Raw genomic sequence first — 19,415 nt, forward strand, 5'->3', positions numbered from 1 at the left:
CTATATGTACTATTTACCAAACTACACACACATGCACGTTACACGTATTGTATTTATAAATAATATTATGCATACTCACTATAGTATTATTATTATCGTATAATACTATATAATAATGTATACAGACTCACAATTCGTATGGAGATCAGAAAAGCACCGATGGCAGTGTTATATTATTTATATTAAACTGAACTTATGTTGCATTATTATTGTTGTTGTATTCCTCCAATAATTGTAATATTGTAATTTACAATTATTGTAATATTATTATGCCCCACGCGCGTACGAAAACACTATTGAAATCACCCGTATCATATATAGGTAATATCATAATGCATATTATATATTATTTATATGCAACATTATAATATAGAGTATATGCATATGTGATCATTATGCATTTATATTATACTACTTATATAGCGATGTTGTGTACCCATTCACGCATTCACCACTCCTTTGTCGAACGCCCCCATACGATGACTGTAAATCTGTTTAATTCGACTGCCGAGTGATAGCAATATAAAATATAAAATATCCTCACTGACAAACCCTCTCCACTTAGAACCGTTTTTCGTATACAATGATATTATATCATTTAATTTAAATTTAATACCAACTCGGTACCTATTATACAGTGACCGGCCACTTGTAAGTTGTAACCTACAACTATACAGTAGACATCCACTTACCCACCATTTTTTAAATTAAATTTTTTTTGTGAATAATTACCTAAATTTATTTAATGTTGTTTGAGTGTTAGACCATTTACACTAAAAACTGAAAGGTTATAAATCATTGATAATCTTAAGAGCCTAAATGAAATATGTTGTTTTTACGGATCGATGATGATTTTGTTATGGCATCAATAAGTGATTATTTTATTTAAATTTAATTTGGATTATGGATTATTGATAGAACTATTGAATATAATGCCATATTGGTCAGTTTCATATCAAAGGGGAGGGGGAATTAAAAAAATCTTAAGAGGACGTCGTACCCGTTGTGTTGTCTTCATCTTACTAACGCATAGGTGATATACCGAAATGTTCCAATTTCGTGTTGTTAGCTTAAATATTAGAGTGAATTGACCCATTATCAAACTTAAATGTAAGAACATTATATTTGTTCTCTCGTTGTTTTTTACGATATTTGTATATATTGTCATTGATTAAATATACAATATAATATTGTACAATAGGTATTAATTGTATACTTGTATACAATAATATTGTGCGTTACTAAGACGAATATAACATAAATGCGGCCATGCAGGTACGACATACTCTTAAATCGTAATTTTAAAATTTTAAATATAGTCTCATAACTACGCCACTACGGCTGCTAAATACAATAAATAATAATATTATGTAATATCATTGGGATTTTGTAAAAGTATATATAGGTAATTACAAAAAAAAGAATTTTTCAATGTTCTTAGATAGTACCTATTTTAAATGAATAATTGACACCGTGGAGTTGATACGCGCGTTTAATATATACGATATTATATTATATTTTATGAGAATCCGTGGACGATTTTATGTAATATTTTATGAGAATCCGTGGGCGATGTTATGTAATATTTTATGATAATTCATGAACAATTTCTTATTACAATTAACGAACATATTATATTATAATTTATCAATGCTAATATGAATAATTATTACTGAATATATAGAGTTCAATAGGTATTGTAAATTGTAAGTTCAATCCAACTCTGTAACCAATATTTTTTTTATAAACTTTCCTCGACCGTTAAAAACAATGGATAACCATCACGTTGATGGAGTTGGGAGATTTTCTATGTTAGCACAAGGCGCATTAGACGAAGTTCCTTCAGATATTAATGTTGGCGTAAGAAAATCGGGGAAGAATGATGGTAAAAAAAATATAACTAAGTATTAAATAGGAGATATGTATATAGTTAGGTACCTACCTAAGATCTTTTTAATTTGAGTTTAGATTCACCAGTAACATTTGAAGAAGCACAGAATGAGTCTGGTGAGTAAAATTAAATTCAACATTTTTTCTTGTACCTACCTGATTTATGAAATATATCATAAATTAGTTTCAAGAATAATATATAGTTTTATAACATAAAGCTGTACCTACTACATGACCTCACCTGAGTTAAAATAATCTATCTTTCTATCTTTTCCATTTTGTTTTAGTTGAGATATATAATGTAAACTTCATTACAATGATTAATTTTATGATTTGCCACTTCTTAAATTATTATGGACATACTTTTGATGTAAACACAAAAAACTGGATATAGATTCAACGAATGCTTAAAAACCACAAACGTAAATTTAATATTCTTAACATCGGTATTCGTACCTATTTATGTATTTATATCAAAGATATGTAAAAATTTAAGAAAGTAAATTATAATTTATTAATCATTGTGATATTGAGTTCAAAAATATTTGATTTTAATTAAATTAAAATTTACTTTTTAGATTCTGAGTGGAACGGTGAATGTATTGATCTTACAATGATGTGTATTTTTTTATTTTTTATTTTTTTTTGTGTCTGTCATCATCTTTTAGGACAGTAAAAGTGCTTGGATTTTCTTCAACAGTATCTTTTCTGAAAGGAAAGTGAATTTAGTTGGTACTTTAGGGGGCCAAAAGTGCCGTGAAATTAAAAGAAAAATTAAAGAAAAACAGGAATTCGTACGCAAAATCTGTTTTTGGTGCAACTCTTAAACAAATGACCGTAGGTACATGACATTTTGACTGAATGTTTATATTAACATTTTCTATACACCATAACATTTTCCAAATATTTTGACTTATTTTGAGCTCTTTACGAACGTTTTCAGTTTCCATTTTTTTAGTTTTTTTTTCTATAACTAAAAACTATTTGTTGGTTAAAAAAGCTTGAAAATTTAATAAAAGGCTCCTAGTATATTGTTTCAAAGCCAGATGAAAAATTAAAAATCCATAGTCATATAATTTTTTTTTATAAATTTAAAGTTCAATTTTATTTAAAGTTCAAATATTGACAAAATACGTAAAAATGACGAAAATTTGCAAATTATTTTGAGTAAGAAATTCATAAAAATTTTCCTTTTAAATCTAAGATTTGAAAATGTAATACAAGATTTCTCATAAATTTGTTTACCTTCATAAAAAAAAAAGGGTGGATAAGTGGATGTCGCTCTGCTGTACAGTAGGTTACAAGTGGGTCACTGTAATGGATGGTGTTAAATTTGAATTCAATAATATAATATCATTGTATAAGAAAAACGATTCTGAGCGAAAACGGTCAGTCAGCCTATGATTTTACCAAGTATATTTGATGATATTATTGTGAATAAAGTAATTTATATATAACCTATTTACGTGGAGCCTTGTTTTAAATTTTCAATCTTTAGCCATACAAATGAAACATTTTATACATTTTTAACCACAAAATAATTAATAAATTATAAATTTGAACTTTAAATGCTTATAAAAAAAAATTGTGCCTATGTATTTTTAATATTTTTCAACTGCTATTAGAACGATATATCAGGAGCCTTATATTAAATTTTCACGCTTTTTTACCTAACAAATAAAATTTTATTGATATTTATAGAAAAAAAAACTAAAAAAATTGAAAACTGACAATGTCCGTAAACAGCTCAAAAAGATTCAAAATATTTGGAAAATGTTATGGTGTATAGAAAATGCTTATATAAACATTCAGTCAAAATTTCATGTCCCTACGGTCATTTGTTTTAGAGTTACACCAAAAACCAAAATCGATTTTCTCAAAAACAGATTTTGCGTAAAAATTCCCGTTTTTCTTTAATTTTTCTTTTGTTTTTCACGTCGCTTGTGAAAACTATTGGGAACTTTTGACCCCCCAAAGTACCAACTAGATTCACTTTTCTATCAGAAAAGTTACTATTGAAGAAAATCCAAGCACTTTTACTGTCCTAAAAGGTGATGACAGACACAAAAATAAAAAAAAATAAAAAAAATAACACACATCATTGTAAAATCAATACATTCATCGCTTCGCTACTAATTCATATTTGTACAACATTTGATATTCTCTCGATTTCTCATGTAACGATTATCTTATTTTATTGTAATTAAAATTTCACTGAATGTTAATATTAACATTTTCTATACACGATAAAATTTTGAAAATAATTTGACTCTTTTTGAGCCGTTTACGGTCAGTTTTCAATTTTAGATTCTGAGTGAAACGATGAATGTATTGATTTTACAATGATGTGTGTTTTTTTTTTTATTTTTTTTTTATTTTTGTGTCTGTGTACACGATAAGTAGTCGAAATAATGCTTCGATTTTCGACTTCAGTATCTTGTTCGATGGGAAAATGAATATCGTTGGTGCATTGGGGAGGTCAAAATTTTAATTTCCCAGTAGTTTTCAAAAGCGATGTGAAAAACAAAAGAAAAATTAAGGAAAAACGGGAATTTTTACGCAAAATCGATTTTTAACAAAATCGATTTTGGTTATTGGTGTAACTCTAAAACAAATGACCGTAGATGCATGAAATTTTCACTGGTTGTTTATATTTGCATTTTCTATACACAATACAATTTTGAAAATAATTTGACTTTTTTTGAACTGTTTACGGACATTGTCAGTTTTCAGTTTTTTTAAATTTTTTTTCTATAAATATCAATAAAATTTTATTTGTTGGGTAAAAAAGCTTGAAAATTTAATAGAAGGCTCCTAGGTTATTGTTTCAAAGGCAGATGAAAAAAATTAAAAATCCTTAGTCACAGTTTTTTTTTATACACGTTTAAAGTTCAAATCTTGAAAAAATACGGAAAAATCACGAAAATTTGCAAATTATTTTGAGTTAGAAATTCATAAAAAATTTTCTTTTTAAATCTAAGATTTTAAAATCTAATACAAGAGTCCTCATAAGTTTGTCTAACTTTATCAAAAAAAAAATTTCTACAAGAAAGTCAAATTAAATTTTTATGAGCGTTTTAAATTCATATTTTTACAACATTAGATATTCACTCGATTTCTCATGTACCGATTTCCTTATTTTCTTGTAATTCAAAAACGAATAACTGTAGATACATGAAAATTTCACTGAATGTTTATATTAGCATTTCCTATACACCATACAATTTTGAAAATATTTTGACACTTTTTGAGCTGTTTACGGGCATTTTCAGTTTTCAATTTTTTTAGTTTTTTTTTTCTATAAATATCAATAAAGTTTTATCTGTTGGGCCAAAAAGTGTAAAAATTTAATACAAGACTCCTGATATATTTTTACAATAGCAGTTGAAAAATATTGAAAATACATAGGCACAGTTTTTTTTTATAAGCATTTAAAGATCAAATTTGGACAGAATTTATCAAATTTATAATTTAATAATTATTTTGTAGTTAAAAATTTATAAAATGTTCAACTTTTATAGCTAAGGATTGAAAATTGAAAACAAGGCTCCACGTAAATAGGTTATTTATAAATTACTTTATTCACAATAATATCATCAAATATACTTGGTAATATCATAGGCTGACTGACCGCTTTCGCTCAGAATCGTTTTTCTTATACAATGATATTATATCATTGAATTCAAATTTAACACCATCCATTACAGTGACCCACTTGTAACCTACTGTACAGCAGAGCGACATCCACTTATCCACCTTTTTTTTGTTTTTTTTTTCTATACATATCAAAAAATTTTCTTTGTTGGGTAAAAAAGCTTGAAATTTTAATGCAAGGCTCCTGATATATTGTTACAATAGCAGTTGAAAAATATTAAAAATACATAGGCACAATTATTTTTTATAAACATTTAAATTTCAAATTTTGACAACATTTATCAAATTTAAAATTTAATAATTATTTTGTAGTTAACAATTTATAAAATGTTCAACTTTTATAGCTATGGATTGAAAATTTAAAACAAGGCTCCACGTAAATAGATTATATATAAATTACTTTATTCACAATAATATCATCAAATATACTTGGTAATATTATAGGCTGACTGACCGTTTTCGCTCAGAATCGTTTTTCTTATACAATGATATTATATCATTGAATTCAAATTTAACACCATCCATTACAGTGCCCCACTTGTAACCTACTGTACAGCAGAGCGACATCCACTTACCCACTTACTGCATTATCCACTTTCCCTCTTTTTTGTAATAACTTTGTATGCCATATATTTTTACTTATTTTGTACCTTATATTTAATACCTAATAATATAATCTGTAACCAATGGCAACTATTTCAATAAGCAAACAAAAAAACTTAACTTTCGTGGAATAGATAAACACATTTTGTTAATTTATTAAAAGCAGTGTATTCAAAGACCCCCCCCCCCAAATAGAAGGTATTGTCCGAGTTGCGGTCGCAATAGACGAATTGCGGTCTTAATAATATTGAAGGTAAAATTGACGTCTTAATTGCGGTCAGTATCCGGTTATCAAGCTTCTGACCACTCCAAACGTTTGTGCATCGTTTGTGCAGAAATGTGCACCAAGTCCAATCGTTTATGCATAAAAACTGAAAGCTCTATCCCTAAAACAAAATGGGGGGCCATTGAAACGGTAGCCCCCCCCCCCCCACATTGAATATTTGGATTTTTGAATGTGCCAAACGTTTGTGCATCGTTTGTGCAGAAATGTGCACCAGATCCCGACGTTTGTGCACAAAAACTCCCAGCGCTATCCAAAAAACAAAGTGAGGGGTATTAACACGAGGGTCCCCCTTTTTTGAAATTTTAAATATTTGTCAAATTAATAAATGTTGTTTACGTACCTAATAGGTTTAATAGAATTTTACTATTGCCATGTAAACGTATGACAAATAAAATCTTCAAATATTTTTAATTTATCAAGAAAGCATTTTCTTGTTCTAATGTTTTTGATTTCAATTGTATGAATAAATACAGTTTTTTCTTTATGCATTTCTTTACTCTATATTCAAAATTTGTATTTTGACCGTTTTATTTTTGTATTTAGCATAATAATATGTAACTATGTCAATATTTAAAACATAATAATTATCAATCATATTTTTTTACCGCAACTAGGATTTTTACCTATTTTGATATTTAACCTGTTTTGATCCCGACCGCAACTCGGATTTTTTTTTTTACCTGTTATAATCTTGACCGCAACTCGGTATCAACCAAATAGAATTGACCTGAAGACGCCCCCGCTTATATATTTAGGGCCGGGGATGGTTGGACCCCGGACCACAATACATATTGGAAGTTTAAATACTTTAATCTCTTTTTCTCATGGTACAAGAAAATTATGTAATAATTAAGTTTAACTTGACAAAAATCTTATACATTTTGATTACCAACATATTATGAGTATACCTAACCTACTTCTAGGAACTGGAATATATCAAATTGTATTATTGGTAGTATGTGGTTTAGTGAATATGTCTTGTGCTATATCTACGACAGCTGTATCAATTATTTCACCTGCGGCTGAAGTAGAATTCGATTTAAATTCAACTACCAAAGGAATATTAAATGGAGCGCCGTTTCTCGGTAAGTCAATCGTAAACTGCATGGTAGGTACAGGGTGTGCTTCTGCTAGAACTAGATCTCCATACTTAATTTAATATATTACTTTTTAATATACCTACCTACCTTCATAATTTAACAACTTGCGTCTTGCATTATATGCATTATTAAATCTAACGTTGTACCCACCTAATTTAAAATATTGTTTAGGTATACACTAAACAGTGTAAACCTATTGTTTATGTTTATACAAAATTACACTACCAAGATAAGCAGTGGCGTAACTGGATAAAAATTTAGGGGGGGGGGGGGCAAAAAAATTAATCTCCCGTTCGGCCGTTCCTGTATTCATAATCGCGATTTCAAGATAATAACGTGTTCACGAATAACGGATAATAATAGTCACGAATAATGCGATTATTGCCCTGACAATACGTCAACATAATATCATTCAACAAGAGAAACCTAAAATAAATATAAACTTTTATAAAGTATAATTTGAGGAAAAAAATATTATAATATTATAATATTATGTTAACAGTCTTGTTAAGAATACTTTTTGAATGTGAATTATTTGGAGGGGCAAAATGATACTTTTGCCTCCACAAACATTTATGGGAGGGCAAGTGCCTCCCCTTGCACCCCCGCAATTACGCCACTGTAGATACGTATGAAAATAATTAGTAATATTATATTTTTGTAATCAACATTTTTTTAGGAATGGTATTAGGAGCATATTTCTGGGGTATTTTTGGTGATTTAAAAGGAAGGCGACCTGTTATCTTGGGATCAATGGGAATGGATGCATTCTTTACTATACTTTCTTCCTTGGTACAGCATGTTGAATTGTTTTTCATACTCAGAGTAGGGAATGGATTCGCGTAAGTTATAGGTTACGGTATATGAATATTAAATTAATTATTTGTGTGTAGGTATATGTAAATATGTAATAACGATAATAAAAATAACATTAAATATGTTTTAATAATATAAGTTGAACATTTGAAATACATTTTTAAATGATTTAACAACTCAAAATCAATCTTGTTAAGAATACTTTTCAAATGTATTTAAATTTTAAAAACTTGTTATATTTTGTAATTAAAATACGTATTCAAATATACTTTTTTTTAAAAGGACCTATTTAAATATAAATACAAATACCCTTTAAAAGTATTCAAAATACTTTAATACTTTTTTTAAGTTCAAAAACATTTATACCAATATCTTATATGAAAATTATTAACTGCTACCACCTATTAAATAAGAAGAAAGACTATTTAAAAATTCAAGATAAATCCAAGATGACAAGATAGTCAGTGAATCGTAGGTATGCCATGGTATATGGTAGTGAGCTGGAGCCGAGGAGGGTTTATTCTGTGGTTTCAGTGTTCAGTCACTCTGTTATCTGCTTGTATTTTGGCGAAACCTTATTTATACATTTTTAGAACCATTATAAAATAATTATTTCATTTAAGAACAAAATTTAAAATTGTACATTCCTAATTGGAATTTGGAGTAGACCACTAGAATAAAAAAAAGTATTTAGTATTCTAGAATAAGAATACAAATAAAAACTATTTTCAGGTATTTAAAATACATTGGTCAAAATGTATTTAAAATACAAAAAAAGTATTCGAATACTTAAAAAAACTGCTCAAAGTATAATAAAATAATAATATAATTGTTTCGATTTTACTCGAAATATATAGAAGGAAATAGGGGTCGAACTTTGCCCCTCCTCATAATCACCGTCTTGAAATTCTACTATACTGTTATATTATAATACCTAAACCTACATCAAAATTATTGAATACAATTATTATTTGATATTTTTTTCAGGCATTTGTATTTTAATTTGTACCTATGTATTTTTATAAAAGTATTCATTTCAGTATTATTGGTGCCACTTGTATGGTTTACGTGTACTTCGGTGAATTTTTAACACCTTCCAAAAGAGACAGTTACCTACTTTTTCTTGAATTATTTTGGGCTTTAGGAATGATGGTTGGACCAGGTTAGTACATATTATTCGCATTAAAAATCAACATTTTGTAGAAGTTTTCGGGAATATATGCATTTTAACATATTATTTTTTTAATTATATTACATATAAATATATACAATGTAGGTTGTATATTATTATGATTATAAAATGTGATTCTGATTCTGAATAGATACACAAAATAAAAGTATTTAGAGGTTATTAAAAAAACACAATTCAAAGTGTAGCAATAACATTTAAAACAACGCATGAGAGGTTATACATTTCCAACAGGTAAACATAATGTTGACCCGGGAAAGTTTACTAGTTTTAAAAATCCGGAGATTTTACCATACAGTCTGAAGAGTTTACCACCGCCCAAATAATAGAATAAAAAGAATATAGGCCGGTGCCCAGCATAGTTTTTTTTTTTTCAAAAAATATCTTGACCATCATACACAGAGTAGGTACCAACTGTGTACCTATCAGTGTATAATGTAGGTAATAGGTATAGGTAATTTCTTATTTACATTCAGTTTAAATGAATTTTAAAATAAAAAATAATACTTTTTGAACATTAATTAAGTTAAATTATTAAATTAAGAATATTAAATGAACTGTATATATATTCAACCAAGGCTTTAAATATGTTTACTATTTGTTTCAGGTTTAGCTATGGTGATAATTCCTAGCGACATTCATTTAATTGCATCTGAATATTTCAAATTTAATGCTTGGAGAATTTTTATACTGTTAACGTCAATACCAAGTTTAATTTCATTCATATTGATTTATCAATACCCAGAAACACCACGTTTTTTAATGTTTCGAGGTTATTTAATTAAGTCTAGAGGAGTCCTTGAACATATTTACTTAGTAAACAACAAATTTACAACTGTACCGTATTCGGTAAATATTGTTAAACACATTCATTTAATCTATTAGATTCTGAGCGGAATGATAAATGTATTTATTTTACAATGTTTTTAAATGTTTTTTTGTATACAATGATTTTATATCATTGAATTCAAACAACATAAGTCAACATAGTTTATGATATTTGACCCAAAATGGACTAGCCTGATGGGAAACCAATATAAATCATGGTGACCTGCAGGCTGCAAGTATCAGGCACATATTTATCATGAATTTTTGGGATCCAGGCACCAGGCATCTAGGCATCTAGGCATCCAGGCATCTAAGAGCATTTTTGAGGTCCTTTGTGAGATGATGTAAATACATTTTTACCGCAATTTCCAAAATATATAGACTAATTTTAAGCTAATAGCTGTCAAATATTTTTATGTTCCGTTACAAATGTTGATAATTGACTATGAGACACTGGTTAGAAACTTTCACTCTACTCTGCGATGTATATTATTATTTTCGCATTGCATTTTTCAAAATGTTCGATTAATTTTAAGCTACATTTATATTATGGAAATATTCAAATAATTTACCTTCATCATTTATCCTCGGGGGCAGTAAAAATGCTTCAATTGTTAATTTCAGTATCATTTCTGGTGGGACAATGAATTTAGTTACACTTCAGAAATCAAAATTGAAAATTACCTGTAGCGTCGAGAACAGCAAAAAAAAACAAATAATTAATTACGAACACGATTTAAGATAGTACCTACCTATGCCTACTATCTTCAATCGTGATTAATCAACAACGGGAAGTTTTTGATCAAATTGATTTTATTTTTTTGTTCAAAAACGAATAATCGTAGATACCTGCTTTGAATTTTCACAAAATGTTTATATGACAGTTTTCTATTCATGATAAAATTTTAAAAATATTTTGACTCTTTTTAAGCTATTATTCGCATGATACATTTTTGATTATTTTAGTTTTTTTTTGATTATTGTCGACAAATATATTTTCACACGTTTAAAAAAGTTGAAATGTAATACAAGAACAATCAACAAGGTTGCTGATAACTGATAAGTTGTTATTAGTGAAGCCAGTGTAGGTAATTAAAAAATGTTGAGTACCTATGTAAATCGATAATAATTTATGAGCGTCTGAAATTTGGCAAAATATTTTGTAGATACAATAATGTATAAAATGTTCTATCTTTACACATCTAAGGATTATGAATTAAAACAAAAATATTTTTCTAATTATAGATCATAGGTTTTATTTGAATAGATAATTTTGTCGATAAAAAATATTTTATCGGTCAAAAATCTTTAAAATGTACCTAATAAGGTTTTTCGTAACATGTTGTTAGTGGAAATTAAAAAAAAGTTGAGCGTAAATTCCCAATAATTTGTATAAGCGTCTAAACTTCAAATTTTGACAAAATTCGTAAAAATCAAAAAAATTTTTTTGAGTTGGAAATGCATAACAAATATTGACTGGAAACTCAAATTAAATTTTTATAAACGTTTGAATTCCAATTTTTTTTAACACAGTACCTATATTCAATTGATTTCTAACGTGGTGATTTTCTTATTTTAATTCACAAAACGAATAACCGTAGATACTTTAAATGTACACCATATTATGTTATTGTATCATTTTGTATACTTGATAAAATTTTCAAAATATTTTTATTTGTTTAGAGTTGGTCACGAACATTTTCAATTTTCAATTGTTTCAGTTTTTTTTCTATAAATGTCAATAAAATTAGTAGAGTATTCGTTGGGTTAAAACGTTTTAAAACTTAGTACAAGACTCTTCACACATTGTTACAATAAATCAATTTAAAAATATTAAAAATAGGTACATAGGCTAGTTCTTTTTTTCATAATCTTTGAAGTTCAAATTTTAACAAATTTTAAAAATTATTTTTCAGATAAAAATGTGTAGGTTCATTTTTTATAGCTAAGAATTGAAAATTTAAAACAAGGTTCCGCAAAAGTAGTTCATTATACAGTATATAAACACAGTTTTTACTTTCTTGATTTTTAATCAAGTAAGTATGGTAATTGAAATGAAAAAAGTCTGAATTTTGAAAACTTCAAGAATTTGAGTTAAATAGGAAAATAATAAAAATGTAACTCAGTAATGATGAGTAGGAGGATAATTTAGCTAGCTTTAATATAAAATATTAATGTTCACACCGACATTTTTCTGGATTCAAATTGTTATACCGCTTGGGTGTGATATTAGTTAATACATTTCTAAATATAAAAATCAAGTTTACATGCCGATCCCTGACTTGGCAAGCGTTTTTTTATGTGTAACTTAAGTTATTTAAAAATATTATTCGCGGGTAGGTACTTGAAACTTGAAAGTAGGTATATTAATATATTATTAATTAGTATACATAAAAAATATTAATAGAACTTACCGGCTACCGTATTAATAATAACAATATAAATATAATTAGGTAATATAAAACATCCTAGGCTGATAAACCTTTTCATTTCCGCTCAGAATCTTTTTTTGTAAGCAATGATTTTATATCTTGTAACTAACTGTACACTAGAGCGACAGTCACTTACCCTCTTTTACTAACTAATATTAGTTGTAACTTAAAATAGGTACTTATTGTAAAAAGGTAAATATCACTGTTAATATATTAAAATCGTTGAACTAAAGGTGCAAGTTTTCACTCAAACCCATTCAGCTGTTTGGTTTGATACAGGATTTATTGGAGGCATACCGTTCATGAAAAATGTTAAAAAAAGACTAACTGTCCTAAAAAATGGTCACATAACACTATTCTCTAAATATTTCAGAAATATCATCGTGGCTTGTGTAATAGAATTTTGTTTAATGGCATCGTGAGTATATTTAATATTTATTCAAATTGATTTTATTTAATATATATATTATTCAAACTTAAATAAAAATATGTACCTATATAGATTAAAGTTTTAAAGTTTAAATTGAATATTTCCCTGTTATATTTTTCATAATAAAAATTGTATTATACAAATTTTTCTTTTAAAGCTAAGATCTAAAAATGACTATATAAAAAAATTAGGTACTTATAACTGATTTTAGAATATTTCTAAAATCCCACACACATTTAGCATCAATTTTAAAATAATTTGTTGGTTATGTTACATGTTACAGATATATTACTATTCTTGTATGGGTACCTGAATTGTTTTCTAGATACTCTCATTACAAACTACAAAATACAGATGGTGTAAATTTATGTACGGCTTCAGAATGGCATTTAAAATACATTGCGATGTTTGTTGAAGAAATAGTTTCAAGAAATGCTTATTTAGCTGCTGTAGTTGTGGCATCTTCTACAATACCTTTAGTACTACTTACTGGGATCATAATTAAATATGTTGATAAAAAGTTATTGCTGTGTATGTATTTGGTTTCAGATTAATAGAAACATAATTTTGAATACTTAACTAGGTGGGTAGAAATATAGATTAGTGGTTGGTTTATTGACTTAAGATTTTATGTTATTACTAAACAAATTGGTGTGGGTTCTATTGGGTCAAGATTGATAACTATAATTTGTAGTAGTTGTATTGTGTATGCCGTATGGAATGGATAGGTTCCACACAAACATTTTAATTACCTATTTATATTATTTAAAAAAAGATTTATAAAAAAAATAAGGTTATCTATTTTTTTGTTTAATTTTATGAAATTAAAAATTATAATTTGTTTATAGTTATGACTTGTGGAATCCCAGCTGTATTCGCATTACTGGTCCCAATAACCCATAATGATATAGAAGCAGAACTATTGTGTTGTCTTTTTGAAGGATTTACTTCATTAACAGAACCCATTATATTTTGTACTATTGTTGAACTATTTCCCAGTAATGTGAGGTAATAGTTAAAATATTTGCCCAGTAGTTTTAGATTTATCATATAATATTATTGGGTGTATTTTTGTATTCAGAGGAGTGGCATTTTCAATGATTGTGATGACTGGTCGACTAGGTGCTATATTTGGAATAATTGTTTTTGGTATATTGATAGATAAAAGTTGCTTTATGACTTTTTATGCGTTAGCTTTATTACTATTAAGTGAGTACAACAATCTAAATATATAATTATAACATTTTAGTTTTATTTGGGAGCTTTGTTAGCGCATTTATTCTATTTAAAAAATATATTTTAATGCGTTTAATATGGTAATAATAAAAATTAAGTAGAAATGTAGCTAACATTAAAATGCTGTGCATCAAGTATAAAAAGCAAGTTAATAAATATTTACAATTGTGTTACTGTGTCTACATTTCTACTTAATTTTTATTATTACCATATTAAACGCATTAAAATATATTTTTTAAATAGAATAAGTGTACTTATGTTAAGTAAAGCTTTCAGTCAGTTAATATTATTTTACATTTACTAAAATATCAGTTTTTTTATAATACTTTTTATTTTAAAAATTTCATTACTTTAGAAATTAAAAAAAATGTTAAGTGCATTTTTGAATTTTAAAGGTTTGATAGTGGATTATATTTGGCAAGTAACCTGATGGTTATAGTAAACTAATATTACTTAGTGAAAACGGAATCATAATTCTTCCTTATTTGCTCATACAAGTAGCATCCTTATTTTTATAATTATGTTATTATATTTATATAATTTGTATCTTTTTTTTCAGTTGCATTTATAGCAGTGGCATTTTTACCCAAGCTAAAAATTGGTGGTCATTAGAACATATTTACTTCTTAAATACCTATATTTTCAATTTTTGATTTAATATAAAATAAATTTATATTGCAATATTATTGTTGTGGACTTTTTTTTAAAGATCAGTTTATACTATAAATACTAAAAATTTATACTAAATATTAAAAAAAAAACAAATTCATAAAAGTTTACTTTTAACTCTACGTATTTTGACAACCATACTTAGTCTTGTTTAGTAGTGAAGGTTAGGTTAACCTTTTGTCAAAGTATAAATAGTAAAATAAAAGTAAACATTTTATGGATTTTAGTCTTTTATTTAACACAATTGAGCAAAATAAGTTGCAAATTCATATTAAATTAACATTAATGTCCTGAAGTCATGGCATATTGTCATTATTTATCAGTCATGGAAAACTAAATGTCAATATTTGGTAATGAATATATAATATACTAATATGTATATTTTAAAGCAATTTTAATTAATTTTTATGTTATACAAACAGTTTAACATTAAAAAAAAAAAATGAAATGTATAATTTAAATTTTAGACATAACATTAAAAAGTAATATTGTTTAGTAATTTACGTTTACTTATAATAATAATAAAAGTAATAGTAGTAATAATCAAAGGTGAAATTTTCAATTCTATTTGTTGATTAAATGTGTACTTCATATAACATTAGTTCAATACAAAATTAGTTGCAATAACCATTAAATTACCATTTACCATTAACAATTCAATGAAATGAAGAGTAACTAATATTAATAAAAATAAAAATTGTTTAAATGTACACCATGACAACAGAAAATTATTCACTGTTATCATCTTCCTTGTTCTTTTCAGACTTCTTTTTCTTCTTTTTGTGACGATGTCTAGACCCACTTCTACTACGAGACTTGTGTTTCCTAGAACGCTTTTCGTGACTACGACTTCGAGAGCGATGACGATGAGACCTGATTAAAAAAATGATGTTTCTTTAGCTGTCCCAAATTTGAGAAAAAGCTTATCAAAACTAATTAAATAATACAATTGGAATTACTTGTGTTTATATTCTCTCTCTTCTTTATAACTTGTTTCTGGACTTTCAACACCATCACTGATAATGTGTTAAAATAAATAAAGATAATTTTATTTTAAATAAAACAAAGGTATTTAAAACAATATTAAGTTGAATATCTGCAATAATATTAAAAATAAATAAAAACTAACCTTTCTCTATGTCTGCTACGTTCCCTGTCCCTGTCCCTATCACGTTCACGATCCCTCTCTCGATCTCTTTCACGGTATCGATTGCGACTCTCACGATCTCGTTCATATACCCTTTCTTCTGGTTCTTTTTTAACTCTTGATGCATAATATTCTTTATCTCTTACCAAATCCTACAAAAACACTTTTTTAAACTTGTTATAAATTTACAAAGCTACAAATTATTTTACTGGTCTTGCTTTGTTGTATGAATCTCCATTTGACAGAGTTGGAATGTTCTCTATACTTTTTACGTTTGAGTTCCAGCTCTAATTAGTCAACAAATTAGTAATTAAGTTAAATCATAGATACATTAATATAAATATAGAGTAGATTTTAGGGTATAGTGCATAAGAGATATCAATCAGATTTTATTACTAAATTCAGTAATGGCAGAATCTGATAACTCTTTAAAGTTTAACAGATTATACATAATTTAATATTTTACCTACTTTGCAGTCCTATGTGTGGAACGTACAATTAAAATAGTTAAAAGAAAATTAATTAAAAATAATTAGTTACTTGATTCCATTGCATATCTTGAGTAGGTTCAAATGTATTATAGTATGGATCTGGTTCATGAGGATAGTATTCTGGTTCATAAGGCACATTTATTTGTGGAGGACCAAATCTAAATCGTATATTTTTAAATATTATATTAACTAATTTACATTTGATTATTTTGTTAGTTCATATTTACCCAGGGGGTGGTATAGAATTTATAGAATTTTGAATCATTGGTGGAGGTACATCAAAATTTGTTGGAATTATTGGAGGAGGTACTGATAAATCAGGAGTTGAAAAATGTTTACGACTGTATTCTCTTCTCTCGGCTGTCATAACCTAAATATATAATTTAGAAATAAACAAGTGTCTAACAAAGATATACTTTTAAATTAAAGAAGTATGTGAATCATTGGTATCACACTGTAAATACATACCTCAATAGTGTTTTCTTTAGGTGGAACATTTGGTGTTTGAAATTTTGTACTTGATTTAACATCCAAAGTAGGAATCATATTATTATTTGTAGCACTTATAGAAACTTGTTGATTATGCATAGCCAGTGTTGACATTCCAACTAATGATTCATTACAACGCATTTTCCTTTGGCGTTCACAATATGCCAACCATGTGTTTTCATTAAATCCATAATTAAAATAATCTTAAAATATATAAAAATAAATACTTAGTTCTAACCTGATCTAAACTCATAAAACAATATTACTATAATAAAGTAACATTTTCCTAAGTTTTACAAAATAATAGTATTTTACCTGTAATATCTGCACCTGGCTTCAACCATGGTTTTTCTTCAGTAGTTTCAATAGAATATTCATGAGCAGGAACACCATTTATGGTGCCCATACTTTCAAAATCTTCGACATTAAATTTTCCTTGATGCTAATATGTATATTATCATACACAAATAAAACAAACAGTTAGTAATACTTCAAAATAATTGTATTTTTAAAATTTACTATATTATATACATATAATTATTAATTAGTATACATAAAATCAATGATCTGATTTGTTTCTGACTATGAGTAATTTATACCACCAAATTAACAAAATATTAATGGATTGGTATAAACAATTTTTTTTTAATACAAACTTCATAATCTAACTTTTGACAAAATCTCTGATGTTAATGTTACTATATAAATAAATAGTCAATTTTTCTTGCTTACTTTATTTCCAGATGACATTCCAGGAATATTTGTTAATGTTAATAAGTTATTTCGTTTTAAATTTATTCCAGCAGTTGATGGGCTTGCATTATTTTGCTGTGAAAGTGACACCATATTATTTTCCATTGAAGACAATGTAAAATTTCCAGCTGCCACAACAATGTCGTCATCACTATCTTCTTCACTATCTTCGGATGATATTTGTCTATCTTCATTATTCTCTTCAGTTACTTTTTCAGGAACATTAATGTCCACTTCAGTTTCAGTCTCTACCAGGTCAGTTTCAAGTGAATGTTCTGAACGTTTAACCAGTACCTCAGCTTGGATTCCTGGCCCTCCTAAAAATGTTTCTGGACTTCGAGGTCGATTAGGATCCTCATCATCTAATTCTTTTACAGTAGGTGGGATATCTATACTTCCTTTAAATAAAATAACCAAAAAATAAATTCAAATTCTACAGATTTATATTTTACATTAAAAAAAAATATTAAAATCAATATAAATATTTGATTGTAAATTATAGATGCTAATCAAAAATGACTAATTTATAGTAATAATAACAAAAACTATTGTAGTAGAATCAACCTTAAAATCAGGTAGGTACCTAGTTACTTTCTTGGTAAGAAAAAACATCATGAATTGTACCTTTTACTAAAAATTCTAGCTTAAAAAGGTAAGAAGTTGTTATACAAGATATCAGTATTAATTTTTAAAAAGTAAATTTTAGTTACTTCATATACTAATACAAATTAACTATATTAATCAAAACATTTTAAAAATATTTCTTTAATTCTCTTTTATTACTACAAATCTCAAATAAATTAATCATACAATCCAAATATCAAATTGCTAAACCAATGTTTAAAGTTTTAAATGTTACCTGGTCCAGGATTTGCCAAGAACTCCATAAGACGTGCTTCCTACAAGTAAAAAAAATTTAAAAAGATGATGTTTTTTTAATAATTATTCTATATAGTACCTCATCTTCTAAAATAGCAACTGGTTCGACTGGTTTAATATCTTCGACTAATGCACTGACAGGGTCAAGATTTGAATTTGAGTCCCCATACAACCACTGGTCATCATCACCGTTGTCAGCCATGGTCACCTCAGTCTTTATACTTACCATTGTATATTTAATAATAAATACATTTCAAATCATTTTATTAATTGTTTTTTAATATTAAATATTTCATAACATATAAAAAACATCGAAAGTTTTTACATTATTTAATATTAATTGCTTATGCAAAATGCATACTTGAGTTTCGAAGAGTTAAACATTCAACTATTACTTATTAGAGATTTTATAGGTCTATCGGACTAAAATCACACAAATTATATTATTCTGATTATAATGTGGTAATGTTCTTATCATCAAAATCAAAAGAAATGCTTGTCAAAGAGGTTACAGTTAAATAAT

At 26.9% G+C, this 19,415-nt stretch overlaps 2 protein-coding genes and 1 long non-coding RNA gene across 3 annotated transcripts in view; 1 reads left to right on the forward strand and 2 right to left on the reverse strand.

The window, feature by feature from the left end:
- The window catches only part of LOC132937870 (uncharacterized), a 37,976-nt gene extending 26,621 nt beyond the window's left edge, over positions 1–11,355 (reverse strand). The window contains exons 1-2 of the long non-coding RNA XR_009663848.1: positions 11,216–11,355; positions 10,939–11,050 (exon numbers count right to left, since the gene is read on the reverse strand). This is a non-coding gene — a long non-coding RNA (uncharacterized LOC132937870). The remainder of the gene's footprint in view (positions 1–10,938; positions 11,051–11,215) is intronic.
- LOC132937862 (synaptic vesicle glycoprotein 2B-like) lies at positions 1,771–15,368 on the forward strand. The gene is made up of 11 exons (XM_061004445.1): positions 1,771–1,885; positions 1,969–2,007; positions 7,357–7,518; positions 8,213–8,375; positions 9,390–9,511; positions 10,146–10,387; positions 13,032–13,216; positions 13,512–13,759; positions 14,077–14,236; positions 14,310–14,437; positions 15,024–15,368. The coding sequence occupies exons 1-11, from the start codon at positions 1,771–1,773 to the stop codon at positions 15,074–15,076; spliced, it is 1,617 nt and encodes a 538-aa protein (XP_060860428.1). The 3' UTR covers positions 15,077–15,368.
- A 142-nt stretch (positions 15,369–15,510) lies between these two features.
- LOC132937861 (pre-mRNA 3'-end-processing factor FIP1-like) lies at positions 15,511–19,326 on the reverse strand. The gene is made up of 11 exons (XM_061004444.1): positions 18,972–19,326; positions 18,873–18,912; positions 17,993–18,411; positions 17,576–17,702; positions 17,240–17,463; positions 16,999–17,141; positions 16,821–16,929; positions 16,490–16,567; positions 16,263–16,432; positions 16,093–16,149; positions 15,511–16,006 (listed from the first exon to the last, which is right to left on the reverse strand). The coding sequence occupies exons 1-11, from the start codon at positions 19,119–19,121 to the stop codon at positions 15,862–15,864; spliced, it is 1,662 nt and encodes a 553-aa protein (XP_060860427.1). The 5' UTR covers positions 19,122–19,326; the 3' UTR covers positions 15,511–15,861.
- Positions 19,327–19,415: the final 89 nt, after the last annotated feature.

This window comes from Metopolophium dirhodum, chromosome 2 (assembly GCF_019925205.1).
Source record: "Metopolophium dirhodum isolate CAU chromosome 2, ASM1992520v1, whole genome shotgun sequence".
NCBI lineage: Eukaryota > Metazoa > Arthropoda > Insecta > Hemiptera > Aphididae > Metopolophium > Metopolophium dirhodum.

Excerpts from the sequence above, each read along its gene's own strand:
- LOC132937861 (XM_061004444.1), bottom strand. The coding sequence starts at position 19,121 with ATGGTAAGTATAAAGACTGAGGTGACCATGGCTGACAACGGTGATGAT. Across the intron at positions 18,913-18,971 it reads TTGCTATTTTAGAAGATGAG|GAAGCACGTCTTATGGAGTT; the intron begins GTACTATATAGA and ends TTTTACTTGTAG. Across the intron at positions 16,150-16,262 it reads CGTAGCAGACATAGAGAAAG|TGATGGTGTTGAAAGTCCAG; the intron begins GTTAGTTTTTAT and ends ACACATTATCAG.
- LOC132937862 (XM_061004445.1), top strand. The coding sequence starts at position 1,771 with ATGGATAACCATCACGTTGATGGAGTTGGGAGATTTTCTATGTTAGCA. Across the intron at positions 7,519-8,212 it reads AAATGGAGCGCCGTTTCTCG|GAATGGTATTAGGAGCATAT; the intron begins GTAAGTCAATCG and ends ACATTTTTTTAG. Across the intron at positions 13,760-14,076 it reads TGATAAAAAGTTATTGCTGT|TTATGACTTGTGGAATCCCA; the intron begins GTATGTATTTGG and ends ATTTGTTTATAG.